Source organism: Physcomitrium patens, chromosome 10, assembly GCF_059467195.1.
Source record: "Physcomitrium patens ecotype Gransden chromosome 10, ASM5946719v1, whole genome shotgun sequence".
NCBI lineage: Eukaryota > Viridiplantae > Streptophyta > Bryopsida > Funariales > Funariaceae > Physcomitrium > Physcomitrium patens.
In genome coordinates this window covers 91,772-104,993 of record NC_143419.1, presented here as the reverse complement: position 1 = coordinate 104,993, position 13,222 = coordinate 91,772, and the positions used below count along the sequence as shown (strand labels likewise).

Sequence of the window (13,222 nt, the reverse complement as noted above, 5' to 3'; positions counted from 1 at the left end):
TAGAGATTTTTATTTGATGTTAGAGGTTATAAATTACCTACTTCTAAATTTACTATTAAGTTTATTATTATTGCCTATTTTAAATCCAAATCAACTTTAATAGAAGTAGAAAAAAAAATGATGCTTTGCTTGAAAGAAGAACACATCTATAAGTATTGTACATCTTTACAAGTTTTCAAATGCACTTTAAGCAAAAAATTATAGATTTGTAGTTTCAACTATAGAAGAACTATTGATATGCCTATTAATTTTTTAAAAATAAGGTTTAACTTCTATGTTAAAAAGTTGAGCTATTGAAAGAATCAAGTACATGTAAACCAACTTCACAAGTTAATTCTAAAAGACTTGCTACTCCAAGTATAAAAAAGCCAATGTTCATGAGTACATTATAAATTTTACTTTCAAAATATTCTTTTTTAAAATTAATTTCAACAAATTGTACTTCAATATGATTTCAATATATGTTTATATATATATATATATATATATATATATATATATCAATTTGATTTATTTTATTTTTATCTTTATATATATATATATATATATATAGTTAATAATACAATTTGCAGTATTGAAGTACAAAGTTACATGTGTTAATCTATCATTGTTCTATGAAAGCAAATCTTGCTGACCATATAACAACCCTAAACCCTATAACTGATTTGTATTAAGAAGCCCTTTTTGCATTGCAATGCTTTAAATATGAGATTTTTCGGAATATACAGGATTGATATGCAATGCTACTTAAATCAAGTATTCTTCCATTTTGACAAGTCACATTCCCAAGACTGAAGAAGTGGAGAAAATGAAGCACAGGCGAAGAGGACCTCGATTGCACTGAGCATGGGAAGGTGTGAAACGGTGATGAGAATACGAGGAAGTGGAGAACAGGGGAATGGGGAGAATAGAGATGAATCAGCAGCAGCGCTGTGGGATTGGATTGATGAGGCGTTCCGTCCGGTCCTGATCCCCGGCTACGGGGCCTCGTATTACAATGTGATGCTGCTGATGCTGATGACGATGATGCGCTAAGCCGGTCCCGGCCCGCGGAGGAGGACGGAGGGGCGAGTGAGTGAGTGCCTCAGGCAGCAACCCCACAACCCAAGGGCAGGGCAGGGTCCTCACACGCTCTCTTCTGTTTCCTTTCCCTTCCCTTCCCTTCCCTGGTGTTCCAACGCTGTGCTGTGCTGCGAGGCACTCCGCCTGCTCTGCCTTTGCCCCCTCATCGTCACCAGTAACCCCACAACCCACCCCCCATCTGCCTCTCTCGCTTTGTGGGTGTGTGTGGGTGTGTGTCTCTCTCTCTCTATTTGGCTCTCAAACCCTGCCCCTCCCTCCCTCCCTTCTCTTCCCACCCACCTTGCGCTCTTATCTATTACCCCTCTTGCACTCTCTCTCACTCCCTTGCTCCTCTTTCCTCTCCCCCCCCCCCCCCTTCCCCCGCTATCCCCACTCACTCACTCACTCACTCACTCTCTAGATCCTCTCCTCTTTCTTTGCGGTTACCCTCCCCTCCTCTTTTTATACTTTCTTGTGGATGTCCCACAGCTAGACCTGTCCCTGTACCTGCTAATCCTCTTCAAATGCGACTCCATCGGACGCTGATACATTTTTGTAGAGTTCAGAGCTGTTTTCTTCAATGTAGAAATTAGGACATTTTGTATAGAGTGTGTGATCTTGCAGTATCAGCTCCGCAGATTAAGTTTAGGAGTGCAAAACTTTGTATCTGTAGAGATGAATGGTGCGGTAGAATGCAAGACGTGTGGTTCAAAGGCCAGGCCGGTTTCTGTTGCGTATGATCGACAGCGCAGCAGTAAACAATCAAGGTGGAGAGCGCTCAATGTCCTCCTTGTCATGGGAGACTGCACTCTTATTGGCCTTCAGGTACCTTCATAGATCTACTTCACACACTTGAATGCCAGGGTGAGAACACCGGTATGAGATCCTGAGCTATACTTTTGTCACAATTCGCGACTAAGCTAATACTTGGCAGATACCTACTTTTTGTTGAGAGTTTTTCTTTCTATGCTGTAGTAATGGGTTTGTAGTTAGTTCCTTGACAAGGTCAGTAGCTTAGTGGACGATGACGGCATGCAATCCGATCCACAATTATCTCCGGCGAGGCTCAATTCTGCTGAACTTGACCAGTGTAAAGTTCTGGTTCTACAGTACTTTGAGCAAAGACCTTTTATCATTTATGTCCGAAATATTTAATTCCCCCAAAAATGAGGTCCAGATGCCGTGAAATTTTTCTAGGGATGTATTCATCTCTTACGTAGATTCGAGCTTTTAACGCCAAAGCGAAGTAGTGCCTCTCTAATTTTTACTTCTTGTCGTATTGTAAAATCACGTGATTTACTGGGGATTGGAATCGTTGGCTCAACATGAGTTTGATATGGTGAAATGGGATTCATTGTTCTCATTTTATTAAAGTCAATGCGTCATATTATAAGATAATAACTTGATGCAACTCTTCTTAATTCAGTTTCTCATTTTCATTTTTTCTTTCATTAAGAAGCCACTTGATGCTTGAAACATATTTGGTACAGTTGTCTTCATTTTTGTGTGTTCGAATCAATCTGTTTACTCCAACTCGTTTACAGGGTGATTGCATTGTCATGGGCCTTCTTCCTTATAAACTTTTGGATTTGGTGTTCTGATGTCCAGCCAATATTGGTCTACATATCGAAAGTGGATGGAAAGTTTCTCTTCAGTCCAGTGAGTGTGAACTTTCTTACAGAGCTTATGAAGGTGGTGTTCGCCATCGGCATGATATTATGGCAGGTGAGTGGCCTGTTAGGCATGCAATATCCTTCACGTGAAACCTACTGTTATTTGAGACAGTAACTGCACTAGTAAATTGTTTGTTACGAATGTGCGTTGCATGGTTAATCGTACAATTAGATCTGTCGCGAATAATGGTTGCATCATGCCCGAAAGGTGATATTTCTGTGCAAATTCCATCTCAGCAGAGCATCGTACTTGATTGACACTTCCACAGCTATTGTCATAAGTTAACTTCAAAAAAATTCACTGGATTTGCAGGCTCGTCGACAACGACCAGGAGAAAGATCATTGCTTTCTCCAAGCGTCATCTTAACAGTTTGTTTTTTCTCTTCAAGTCAAACATAGAATGAGCACAGATTCTGCACAAATTTTAGGTTAACAATTGCATGGAGGAAGTCGTCATACCTTTACACTAGCTCTTTCAGTTTTCATTTTCCCACATTTGTCTCATAGCTTTAGTTAGGTAGTTCATGTGTGTTTTGCAACGTGAAATGTCTTGAATCGCTTGACCGAGCGTTTCACTGAAAGTAGTTTTTTCTTCTCGGAGGGGAGGAAAACCTTACGGTTATTACATGTTATGATCGTTCAGCATTTTAACGTGCGGGGCCTCACTGTCAGTGTGGGAATTTTTTTGAGATGTGGGATAATATGCCTGTGGGTGCAGGCTGCAAGGAAAAACTATCTCCTAGCTGTACCCGCATGTTTGTATGCCATTAACAATTATTTGAAGTTCATCATGCAGGTTCATCTCTCTTCCTGCATCAAATATCTAGAACTTGGCAAAGCTGTTGGCATGTCTTATGAGATGAATCTCTAGCTGGTCAATCTTTTTCCGCTTTTCAGTTAATCATTAAGAGCTGAAATGTGACGTTGATGCCGCGGTTCACTTTGGATTGTGTAGCTATACTTTAACCCTGCAACCGTGAAGATGTTAAGTAATTTAAAGGTGAGCACTATCTGTGTGGCTACTATCTGTAAGGTGATTGGAGCATTTGATTCAGTTCACAAACTTTATCTAACTGATGTACTTATTCTACTTCTCACGGCTGAAATCTTATTGCATTTAAGTAAGCATACATTGCACCGGGTTTCACATTATACGTTCCAACACATGAGAGTTTCTGATTTGTGCTATAGCTGTATCTGAGGGTGTGTTTTGTTTCTCAGGTTTTGGTAATCGCGCTTCTGCTGAAGGCAATCATGAAGCGCCGCTTCTCTATCATGCAGGCTGGTTCCTCAATGCTGTCTCTCGATTCTGAGATTATTGACTTCTTATTCAGTTTGAACGTGATGGTATATTGATTTATAGGAATCGTCAAAAGGGTTGATCTTCTAATTCTTTGAGTTATGTGATGCAGTGGGAAGCTCTTACACTACTACTTATAGGCATTAGTGTGAATCAACTTCATACAACTCAGGAAGGCACTACTGCTCTTGCTGTTCCAATCGCATCAGTAGCTTACTTTTATACTCTCGTTTTTGTGAGTACAATGTCTTCAAGCTTTTTTGTTTTGCATAGCATAAGCTGGACCGTTGCTCCTAATGAACATTGTCTATCTATTTGTTTGTATTAATTTGGGTTTTTATTTCAGGTTCTTTCTCCTTTCTACAACCCCCCCCCCCCCGTTTTTTCTTCTTGTTCCGGTTATGTTGTTATCTCATTCGTTTAAGATGCGCTACATGGCATTGTAATGCTTGCCAGGGAAAGTACTGTTAACTTACAAGCAGGAGTGTGATGTGAGCGCTATCTGATTAGTGTACATGTACGCAGAGAGAATTCGGATTCTTTTATATCCTGCACTTTTGATTTATTGGTACTTGTTTCTTGGTAATTCTTCTTGCATTACTTATATTTACAGGTGACAGTCCCCTCATTGGCGTCTGTCTACAATGAATACGCTCTCAAAAGTCAGTTTGATACTAGTGTTCACCTGCAGGTTCGGTCTGAAATTCCGTACTCTCTGGAAGCTGCTGTATATGCGTATCATTTTATGTTACATTAAGATACTCTCACTGTGTACTTTGGCATGTTTACTAATCGAGTTTTTAATTTGCAGAATTTTTTCTTGTATGCATATGGAGCAATATTCAACTTTATTGCAATGCTGGCGTCTACAATCTACCAAGGTCTGATTTTTAAATTTGCATTTTCCTCTTTGTTTTACTATCTTATGATATTGGGTACTGTCTGTGTTTTTTATGATGAAGATGACTTGACCTTAGCCGGAAAGGGTTGTTTAAATATTTGAAGTTGGTACTGAAAAGTTTGCGGTTTACATGCCGTAGGAGCTGGGGCAGGTGGCACAGGGTTCAATATTTTGGAGGGACACTCGAAGGCTACGATGTTTTTGATAGTTAATAATGCAGCTCAAGGAATCCTTTCTTCGTTTTTTTACAAATATGCTGGTAAGTCACATTCTTGTAGGTCTCTTCCACTGACCGACCTAGAGTTGAGTTGGAATTGAGGTAAGTGATTTCGTTTTCATGAAAGTACCTGATTGGATGTGTACAAGCGATTGAGGGGCACCATTATTTCATGATACGCTATAATTTTCGCGAGTGCGATCAAAAGAAAATTTATACCCCGCATAATTGATACTTACATGAGATACGGACGTTGAGCACAAAATGATTTAGGTCAGAAAAGATGACTTTAAGTGCTCTTTACCATACAGTGTATTCGAATCGACATTATTTGTACATTCACCCTAGGATATTTCATTGATGCCTAGGAAACGGCATGTGTGGAGCTTTATTTATGAATTTCCTTTCGTGCTTCAATTTATCAAATAATCATCTGCTTGTGCACATTTTCAATAATCCAGAAGTAATAAATCTTTGTCATGCATTCAATGAGGACAGTAACTTGGAATTAATGATTTTTCTTGGGGAGATAAAAGTTTTTTATTTACTTGTACAGACACAATTTTGAAGAAGTATTCTTCAACGGTTGCTACTATTTTTACGGGACTTGCTTCGGCTGCACTATTTGGGCATGCGCTTACCATAAATTTTGTTCTCGGGGTCACTATCGTTTTTATTTCCATGCATCAGGTTTGGTTAACGTTCTCAGAAACTATTGATGCTCTTGTGGAAGTAATTTCAGGGAGTGCAGCAAGCCTTTCGAAGCGTCTGCAGGATCTTCTTCTTGCTGTCATCGAAACTTTAGGCTTGCTGATACTATCAGGTACTTCGGGTTTTCTGCCAGTACTGAAGTGGTTAAACTTTCTGCGGCATTTTATTGCAGTTTTTTTCTTCTGTTTCAAAGCCTCAAGTGGAAGAGACGAATTACTTGCATTTGGAGCCGATGGGACGAAACCTTGAGTAATCCGTCTATTCTCATTCCATTTTTTCTTGTAAATTGTTTGCCCTCATTTCTCGTGTACTTCTGAAGAGTAGTGTCTGCCTCAGCGCACGACTGCCTTTAGTGATTTGGTTAAAATATTGAGCTCTGACCATGTTCTTTCTCTGAACAGCAAGAAAGATTCGTCATTGGATGATTTGGCCTCTGTTGCGCATCAGGAAGTAAGTTCTTGTATCCGACCCTTACTTGAAACGTCCTATTGGTGTCTTTTTACCTGTTCAGTTGTGTAACGTGCATGTGGCATTTTTGTATTGATGTGACAACTTGGAACCGTTTGTTTGAATATGGAGAACCACCTCTCTATAGGTATGAGTTCATGATTTTCTCTGATGGAACCTGTGCTGGATACACTTATGATTTTTCAGGGTATTGTCATAGGCTTGTGTGTTGACACATGTAGTCGTCTGCAGTTCTGTGTCCACTTATGAGGGTGAACAAGCGCAAATTTATATTTTAGGTTTTGATTCGCATTATTCTAATTTTAAATTGTAAAAAACCTTTGCAGGGAAGTCATACAATATCTGTTAGGACGGAGAGAGAGCCTCATCTTCCCAAGTAATGGATGTTTGTGTTAGAAATTATTTTCTCTATTTGAGCTCTCAGCAGATGTAAGAGTACAAAAAACATCATTTCACTAGCTACGAACATTCATTGCGTACAAATGGGTGTGCACTCATTTGCCACCATGCTGACTTGTTATGTGTACAACAATCCAATGGTTCCTGTGGTGATGAGCTGCACCAGAATTATGCTGGGGGCTTGCATTTTTCTGTAAATTCAACTTGAAACCTCAAAAATTGGCACTGGTAGGTCCTTCAATCAGATTTAGAAACATAGTTGTTTTGTAGGGTAGCCATTCGGCAACAGATTGCAGTTGTGAAAAGACGCATGTCCCAGAGCTTGGCTCAAGAAAATCTTTTCTGGATTCACTGATCCTTGCGTTTGTTAGCTCTGGAATTCATTCCTGGTTGTCTTTTCATACATCAATTATCCCAGGTCGGCATGCAATGCTTTCACTCGTACTGCGTTTGGAAGTTACCTTGTTCTAGTTCTCCCGGAGTTGCAAGCCCGTATGGTTTGACATTGAATTTGGCAAATCTTGATACTTGCTAAAGGATTCTTCACTATATTTCAGTGGTCTAGTTTACTTGTACAATGTTGTACTTTAAAATTGCACATGTAATGTTGTTGCGACAGTTTACCAGTCCGTGGTTATAAATTTACCAGAACAATCCACACTTTCAGTGAATCCGCGTATTGATTAGTTTGGTAACGGAAAACGGTCTATACGCAAATGAAATTATCTAATCATCTACATGCACCAAATGTAATGATAGTGAAAGTATTGTCTTTTGTGTGTATATATCTGAATCGAACATTAAATTATTGATGGACAATTGCGCGAAGCTTTGGAGAAATGCAGAAAACGTTTCGGGAAAGAGTTCAACCCTAGCGAGTATCATGCCCAATTTATAAGCGAAATGGAGGGGATTGGCCCTGTTGTTCATCTGCGTCGCAACAAAGGAGAAAGCTGGCAGATCGTCAATGGGATGGAGAAATGTTCAGAGTAAGGGATGAAGAAATTTGGGTGGGTGGGTGGGTGGGTGGTTGGGTGGAAAAGGAGAAGTAACTAATTGCGCACATTGGGAGGGAGGGCAATGATTGGGAAGAAGGGCAGAGGAGGCCAGAATCTACTACGAACAGGAGGAGCGAGCTCTCATTCCTGTTAGGACAGATAACTAGAACGGCGGAACCAAAATCAGAGGAAAGCGAGAGATGATGGAAGTGGAGGAAGAGGACGGGGGAAATGCAAAGGGAGGGGAAGGAGGGACTGACTCAGCCCCGCGGGGGTCGGTTTAGGGTGGAGCACACTCACTCACTCACTCACAGACTGACTGCGTGGGGTTTTCAGGCAGGCAGGCAGCGCGGACGGGAAAGGGAAAGGAAATGAAGGGATGGAAGGGAAGGGGGATGATGATGATGATGCCTGAGAATAATAATAGTAATAATAAATTGTATAATTACCAGCTTAGCAATTAATTATTACCCCTTTCTCTCCCACCCCTCCCCCTCTGCCCTTCCTCTGCCCCACTCAGTCTCATACTCTCTACATCTGCTCTCTCTCGCTCTCTTATTCTTATTCTAACAGAGTTCTCCCTTTTATCGCTCGCAGTAGTAGGCTATTGTTCCCAACTCCACCGTCTTCTTTCAATTGCCCCTGCTTGTCTTCCCTTTTTTCTTTCTCCCCCTTCAGCTCCCCCTTCTCGCTACGGCCTTGCCTTTTTTTGTTGTTGTTACGTCCGTGGTAGATCTGCACTTGCTTTGACTAGATCGCTCTCGTTCTTGCTCTTCAACGACCACCATGAATCCCGAGTAGTGAGAACAACTTTTCTTTTCTCTTTCCTGTGTTGTTCCTTGCTTGCCGGTTTCCAGTGTTTCCATTTCCTGTTGCGTATGACGGGTGTTTGCATGTGCATGATTATGTCCATTTTTTTGCCTCGTAACTCTCGGCTTTTTTGAGCCATAGTTTGCTGTTCAAACTGTCGCCCTGGGAAGGAGGCTCTCTGGTAGACGGTCTTTCAACCCTTGGAGCGTTGTAGTCGTAGATCGCCCTTGCTGCACTTGACTCGGATCTCCAGTTGCGTCGATATGGTTTCCAGCTTTGTCACCTCGCAATCCTTTCTGACCAAGTCATATATTGTGTCTGTTTTATTTCCTGAGGCTGTTGTTTGCGTCGGTACTCTTGTCCGCTTGGAGCCTTGGCTGTGATGGCTTAGAAGGAGTCTCTTTAATATACGCAATTTTCAGTCTTGGCAGTTCTTTTTTCTATTTTCTTTATTTTTTTAATTTTTAAAGCTTAATTATTCCATTCGTAGTTGTAGATCGCTGGTAGTGTGCATGGACTCACTTTGAGATGTATGTTATGATTCTTGGTTATTTTCACCTTCAATCCCATGTGATAGACGTCTGAGATGTCTGGTTTAGCAAGAAGATGTCTGGAGTGTTTTACAACCTGGAAACGAGGCATTTGTGACTCTCTGAGTCAATGAGCGATCCAGTTTGAGAAGTACGTTTCAGCTTCTTGATTTTATTCTCTGTAATTTCTTGTATAGTTTGGATGTTCTTCGGGCAGGTTATGATCTTTAGGAGGACACCACATTTTGAGGCATTTACAGGAGATACTACAGGATTAGGTCTGTCGCGGCGAATTCGGTTATGGGAAATGAACATTTTCTTCGCATGATTCCCTCAATTCTACATGGGTTTCGGTATTTTGATATTTTTTGGTGGATTTGGACACAAGTTTACGTCAGTTCGTCTCACTTTAGATTTTTAATAACGCTTTCAGTTTGATTCTGTGACTGGATTGTAATGCAACTCATATCGTTTGATTGGTCGATGTTTGTCAATTTTCCTAGATTCACGTGTTGTTCCACGAAAACATAAATCAAAACTCCCGCAATCGCTGCTGCGCGAAGCAATTCCATAGGAATTGCAAAGTTCGGTGTTTTTTTAACATTCTATAATTTACGTGCTAGCGTGGTGTAGTCACCTGGTCGAAGGTGATCGAAGGTTGGCTAGGACATCGACATTGATTTCTTGGCTTCGTGGGCATTCTCTTAGACTAGTTTTTAGAACAACTGGACGTTCTTATTTAAAGCTCGAATCGGATTTTCTGTCATTGTTCGTAAGTGGTGATAACTGAAGCGCAATACGGATTTGTCAATCCACAAACAATCTACTAAAACAATCCGAATTTTAGATTTCGGCTCATAGTGTTCGATAATTGTTCTTTGCATGAAGGGTGTGAGTGTAGTTCACAGCTTCTACTATCTGTTCCTGAAATTTGACAAGGGCTGTCATTCTCGATCTGAGGCGCGTCTAAATCGAATCCCTCTTTCTGCAGTGACTACCTGTTTAAGCTCCTTTTGATTGGCGACTCAGGCGTCGGGAAGAGTTGTCTTCTTTTGCGATTCGCGGTATGTCTGTTTGTTTGTTTGTTTGTCTGTATTCATTTCTTTGATTTTTATTGACAGGAGTACTTTTTCCAACGTTGCTGTACTGGTCTTGATTCTGCAATCTGTTTGAAGTCTTGTACTTGGGTTTGCATACCAGCCTTCTAAGAGCAGTGCAGGTGGAATAATTCAGCTTCTGATTTATACCTAGGATAATATTGTTGTGCGTGCAGGACGACTCATACTTGGAGAGCTACATCAGCACAATCGGAGTTGATTTCGTGAGCACACTCGCAATCTTCGTGTTTGATAGTTTTGTTTGTTAATGTCACAAAACGTTCAACAGCTGAATCAGAGATACTTGGATACACGGTCTTTATGCTCTGTAAATAATCAAGATATGATGAGGAAAGGCAGTATGAAATAGATTTATAAACTTCTACTGCCACTAGATGCTACTTTGAAATTCTTCATTGGATTATATTTTACTGGTCAATCTTCAAGTATTTGGCGATGACCATCGTGAGTTTGTATAGATGTAACGCTCAAATTTGAATTAATTATGAACGGCAGAAAATCCGGACAGTGGAGTTGGACGGGAAAACCATTAAGCTACAAATCGTGAGTTTTAAATTCTGGTTTTTTCAGTGTATGAATTGAGATAAAACTGCTGTTTTACATTTCACTTTTTGATAGTCGAAGTCATTGTAAATTATATCGGATTACCAGTGGGCGGGCTCATCAATCTTGTAACTTAGGACCCTTATAGCTGTTCTATTCATTGAAGTTTGTCGTAGTCATATTATTTGGATTGACTTCTAGTCGTTAGCTGCAAATGTTTGAATTTTGAAGTTGGTTTGTCACAATAAGCTATTCCTTCAAGAATCACAAAATTATGATGATTGTTCCACCTTTTGTTGCTAGTTATCATGAGTTGGCAGAGTGGCTCTGTTGAGATTACTTCGTGGTTGGTGTGGATTCAGTGGGATACCGCTGGTCAAGAAAGATTCAGGACAATCACGAGCAGCTATTACCGTGGTGCCCATGGGATAATTGTAAGTGGATTTTTGCATTACTGTTGAGGAAAATTTCTGTTAATTGATTCCTGTTACGTAGGCTTGTGTAACTTGTGATTAGGTTGAATTTTTAATGTCTTGGAATATGAGTGTCTTCGTTGTTTTCTTGCAGATTGTGTACGATGTTACGGATCAGGAAAGTTTTAACAATGTAAAGCAATGGTTGAATGAAATCGATCGTTATGCAAGTGAGAACGTGAATAAGCTGCTTGTGGGCAACAAGTCCGATCTTGCATCCAAGAAGGTGGTGGACTACGCAACTGCGAAGGTACACGAATGATGCTATCCACTTTGATAAGATCAAGGGAAGGTCGAAATGTTATCTTTCTTAAGTTCATATCGTGTAGTAAGAACAGAATAATTCCTTTTATCTGGTGCTGCGCCTCGGTTTCTCGGCTTTTATCATTTATTTGTTCATTTATTTCAGTCTTGGCTATAGTTATTCGACTTCATATATTTCACGCGGGTGTGGAAAACCCCTTACCACTTTATCTATCTTCCATGGAGCAGGCTTTTGCTGATGAGATTGGAATTCCCTTCTTGGAAACTAGCGCCAAGAATGCGACTAACGTGGAGCAGGCTTTTATGACAATGGCTGCCGAGATTAAAAATAGGTGAGAATCAATTGAAGTTCTTTGACCTTATCATTGCTTCAGATCGGGAACCAAAAACAAATTCTTAACATTCTTCGTCTGTGAGAGTTATTGCATTGCGAATTTGACCTTCTGTTATGTGTCTGCCCTCATCAACGGGGAATACGCTCAAGGAAAACCTTATGATGGTATGATGTCGACCCTGGTTAGATCGAATCTAATGCTCCCTTGGTTTTTGCAGGATGGCAAGTCAACCTGCATTAAGCAGTACGAGCAGGCCAAACAATGTGCAATTGCGTGGACAGACCATCCTTCCGAAAGGGGGTTGTTGCTCTTAGGTCATTTTTCTCTTTGGCGTTGTGTAGGAAATACAGTGCTTTATTATTGGGCATTGTTTATCTGCCTTAGAAGCTAAGCTACTCCATGGCTGTCCCTTAGAGCCTCATGCATGGCCAATTTCTGTCGTGGCGGTAGTTTGTCGTGGAGAATCACGGGTGTTTCTTGTCTGTATAGGAGACAGGAATACTGATTTTTTACTGTATCTTCATTTGCTGGACTAGCTGAAACATTTGGTGTGGGTATTCAGTTGTCTTCCTTGGCAAGGTTGGAATGTTGGGAGAGGATGTATGTAGGTAGACACAGTCATTTCCATATCCCCGACCATGGTAAAGTGGGAACAGCAGGAGGGTGCATTTGCACCTTCTCTTGCTTAAATCAAGCTGATGTCTGCTGTCTGGACAGGAAAAGCTTGCCATTCATCTTGGAGGCAAAAAACATCAATTTAATTGTCATTGAATCACATTAGCTTTTGTCTAGCTAGTAAAATGCACACATCTGCTAGTTTCTTTCATTCTTTTCACTTCGAAGACTTCTCTTCGAAGGTGAGTATTTCTGGGACTTACATGTGACAGAGACAGCACACAACAGCGAACTTACATTTTGAATTTCTGATGTCTTAAAGGTATTTCTTGATTTTCGATGAACGGATTTGTCATGGTTTTGTTCTATTGATTCCTTGCTATAAAGTCGAGGTTTTTGACCATCACCGTCGGCCAAAGTAGTTTTCCTTCGAGGACTGATATTTAAGCATTTATTGCTTCTCGTTTACAACTTGCTGATGAACCCCCTGATTAGCGTACAATCGTTAACGCTAAAAAGCCGAACTTATTAACGAAAGCGAATATTCACTCAACATGATTTAGAGGATTAGATGTGCTGTTCAATGTTTATGAGGATCAGAAGTGCTGTTCAATGTTTGAAATTCCGGGCTTTTGGACAAGGTACATCGGACGGTAAGAAGCAAACCAAAATGGCAGGGCAAGGGAGAAAGATATGCGATCAAACGAAATACAAAGCCAAGAACAAAGTCAAGAGTCTCCACACCACCAAGCGAGGGCATTCACAATTTAGGGGTTTATTGCTTCAATCTGTTGTTGCATTCTG

The 13,222-nt window shown here is 40.6% G+C and overlaps 2 protein-coding genes across 6 annotated transcripts; both read left to right on the top strand.

Annotated features, from left to right (window-relative positions):
* The first annotated feature begins 1,140 nt into the window (after positions 1-1,140).
* Positions 1,141-7,135, top strand: LOC112287861 (CMP-sialic acid transporter 5). Of its 4 annotated transcripts, none has more exons than XM_024531413.3 (14): positions 1,141-1,887; positions 2,671-2,787; positions 3,049-3,105; positions 3,455-3,532; positions 3,692-3,736; positions 3,958-4,017; positions 4,149-4,271; positions 4,650-4,727; positions 4,848-4,917; positions 5,089-5,196; positions 5,711-5,844; positions 6,038-6,114; positions 6,267-6,315; positions 6,660-7,135. In XM_024531413.3, the coding sequence occupies exons 1-14, from the start codon at positions 1,738-1,740 to the stop codon at positions 6,711-6,713; spliced, it is 1,200 nt and encodes a 399-aa protein (XP_024387181.1). In that variant the 5' UTR covers positions 1,141-1,737; the 3' UTR covers positions 6,714-7,135. The 4 variants fall into 4 exon arrangements, with proteins under 4 accessions (XP_024387181.1, XP_024387180.1, XP_024387184.1 ...); XM_024531412.3 differs by having other exon boundaries at positions 5,077-5,196; positions 6,660-7,089; XM_024531416.3 differs by lacking the exons at positions 5,711-5,844; positions 6,038-6,114 and adding an exon at positions 5,897-5,977 and having other exon boundaries at positions 6,660-7,089.
* Positions 7,136-8,056: 921 nt separating this feature from the next.
* On the top strand, positions 8,057-12,578 carry LOC112287612 (ras-related protein RIC1). Of its 2 annotated transcripts, none has more exons than XM_024530774.3 (8): positions 8,057-8,530; positions 10,062-10,134; positions 10,344-10,391; positions 10,684-10,731; positions 11,094-11,165; positions 11,299-11,454; positions 11,697-11,800; positions 12,021-12,578. In XM_024530774.3, the coding sequence occupies exons 1-8, from the start codon at positions 8,517-8,519 to the stop codon at positions 12,115-12,117; spliced, it is 612 nt and encodes a 203-aa protein (XP_024386542.1). In that variant the 5' UTR covers positions 8,057-8,516; the 3' UTR covers positions 12,118-12,578. The 2 variants fall into 2 exon arrangements, with proteins under 2 accessions (XP_024386542.1, XP_024386544.1); XM_024530776.3 differs by having other exon boundaries at positions 8,306-8,527.
* The last annotated feature ends 644 nt before the right edge of the window (positions 12,579-13,222 follow it).

Coding starts and splice junctions, on each gene's coding strand:
- LOC112287861 (XM_024531412.3), top strand. CDS start 1,738: ATGAATGGTGCGGTAGAATGCAAGACGTGTGGTTCAAAGGCCAGGCCG. Junction 4,272..4,649: donor ACTTTTATACTCTCGTTTTT/GTGAGTACAATG, acceptor TTATATTTACAG/GTGACAGTCCCCTCATTGGC. Junction 4,728..4,847: donor ATACTAGTGTTCACCTGCAG/GTTCGGTCTGAA, acceptor TTTAATTTGCAG/AATTTTTTCTTGTATGCATA.
- LOC112287612 (XM_024530774.3), top strand. Junction 10,135..10,343: donor GTCTTCTTTTGCGATTCGCG/GTATGTCTGTTT, acceptor TTGTGCGTGCAG/GACGACTCATACTTGGAGAG. Junction 11,801..12,020: donor GCTGCCGAGATTAAAAATAG/GTGAGAATCAAT, acceptor TGGTTTTTGCAG/GATGGCAAGTCAACCTGCAT.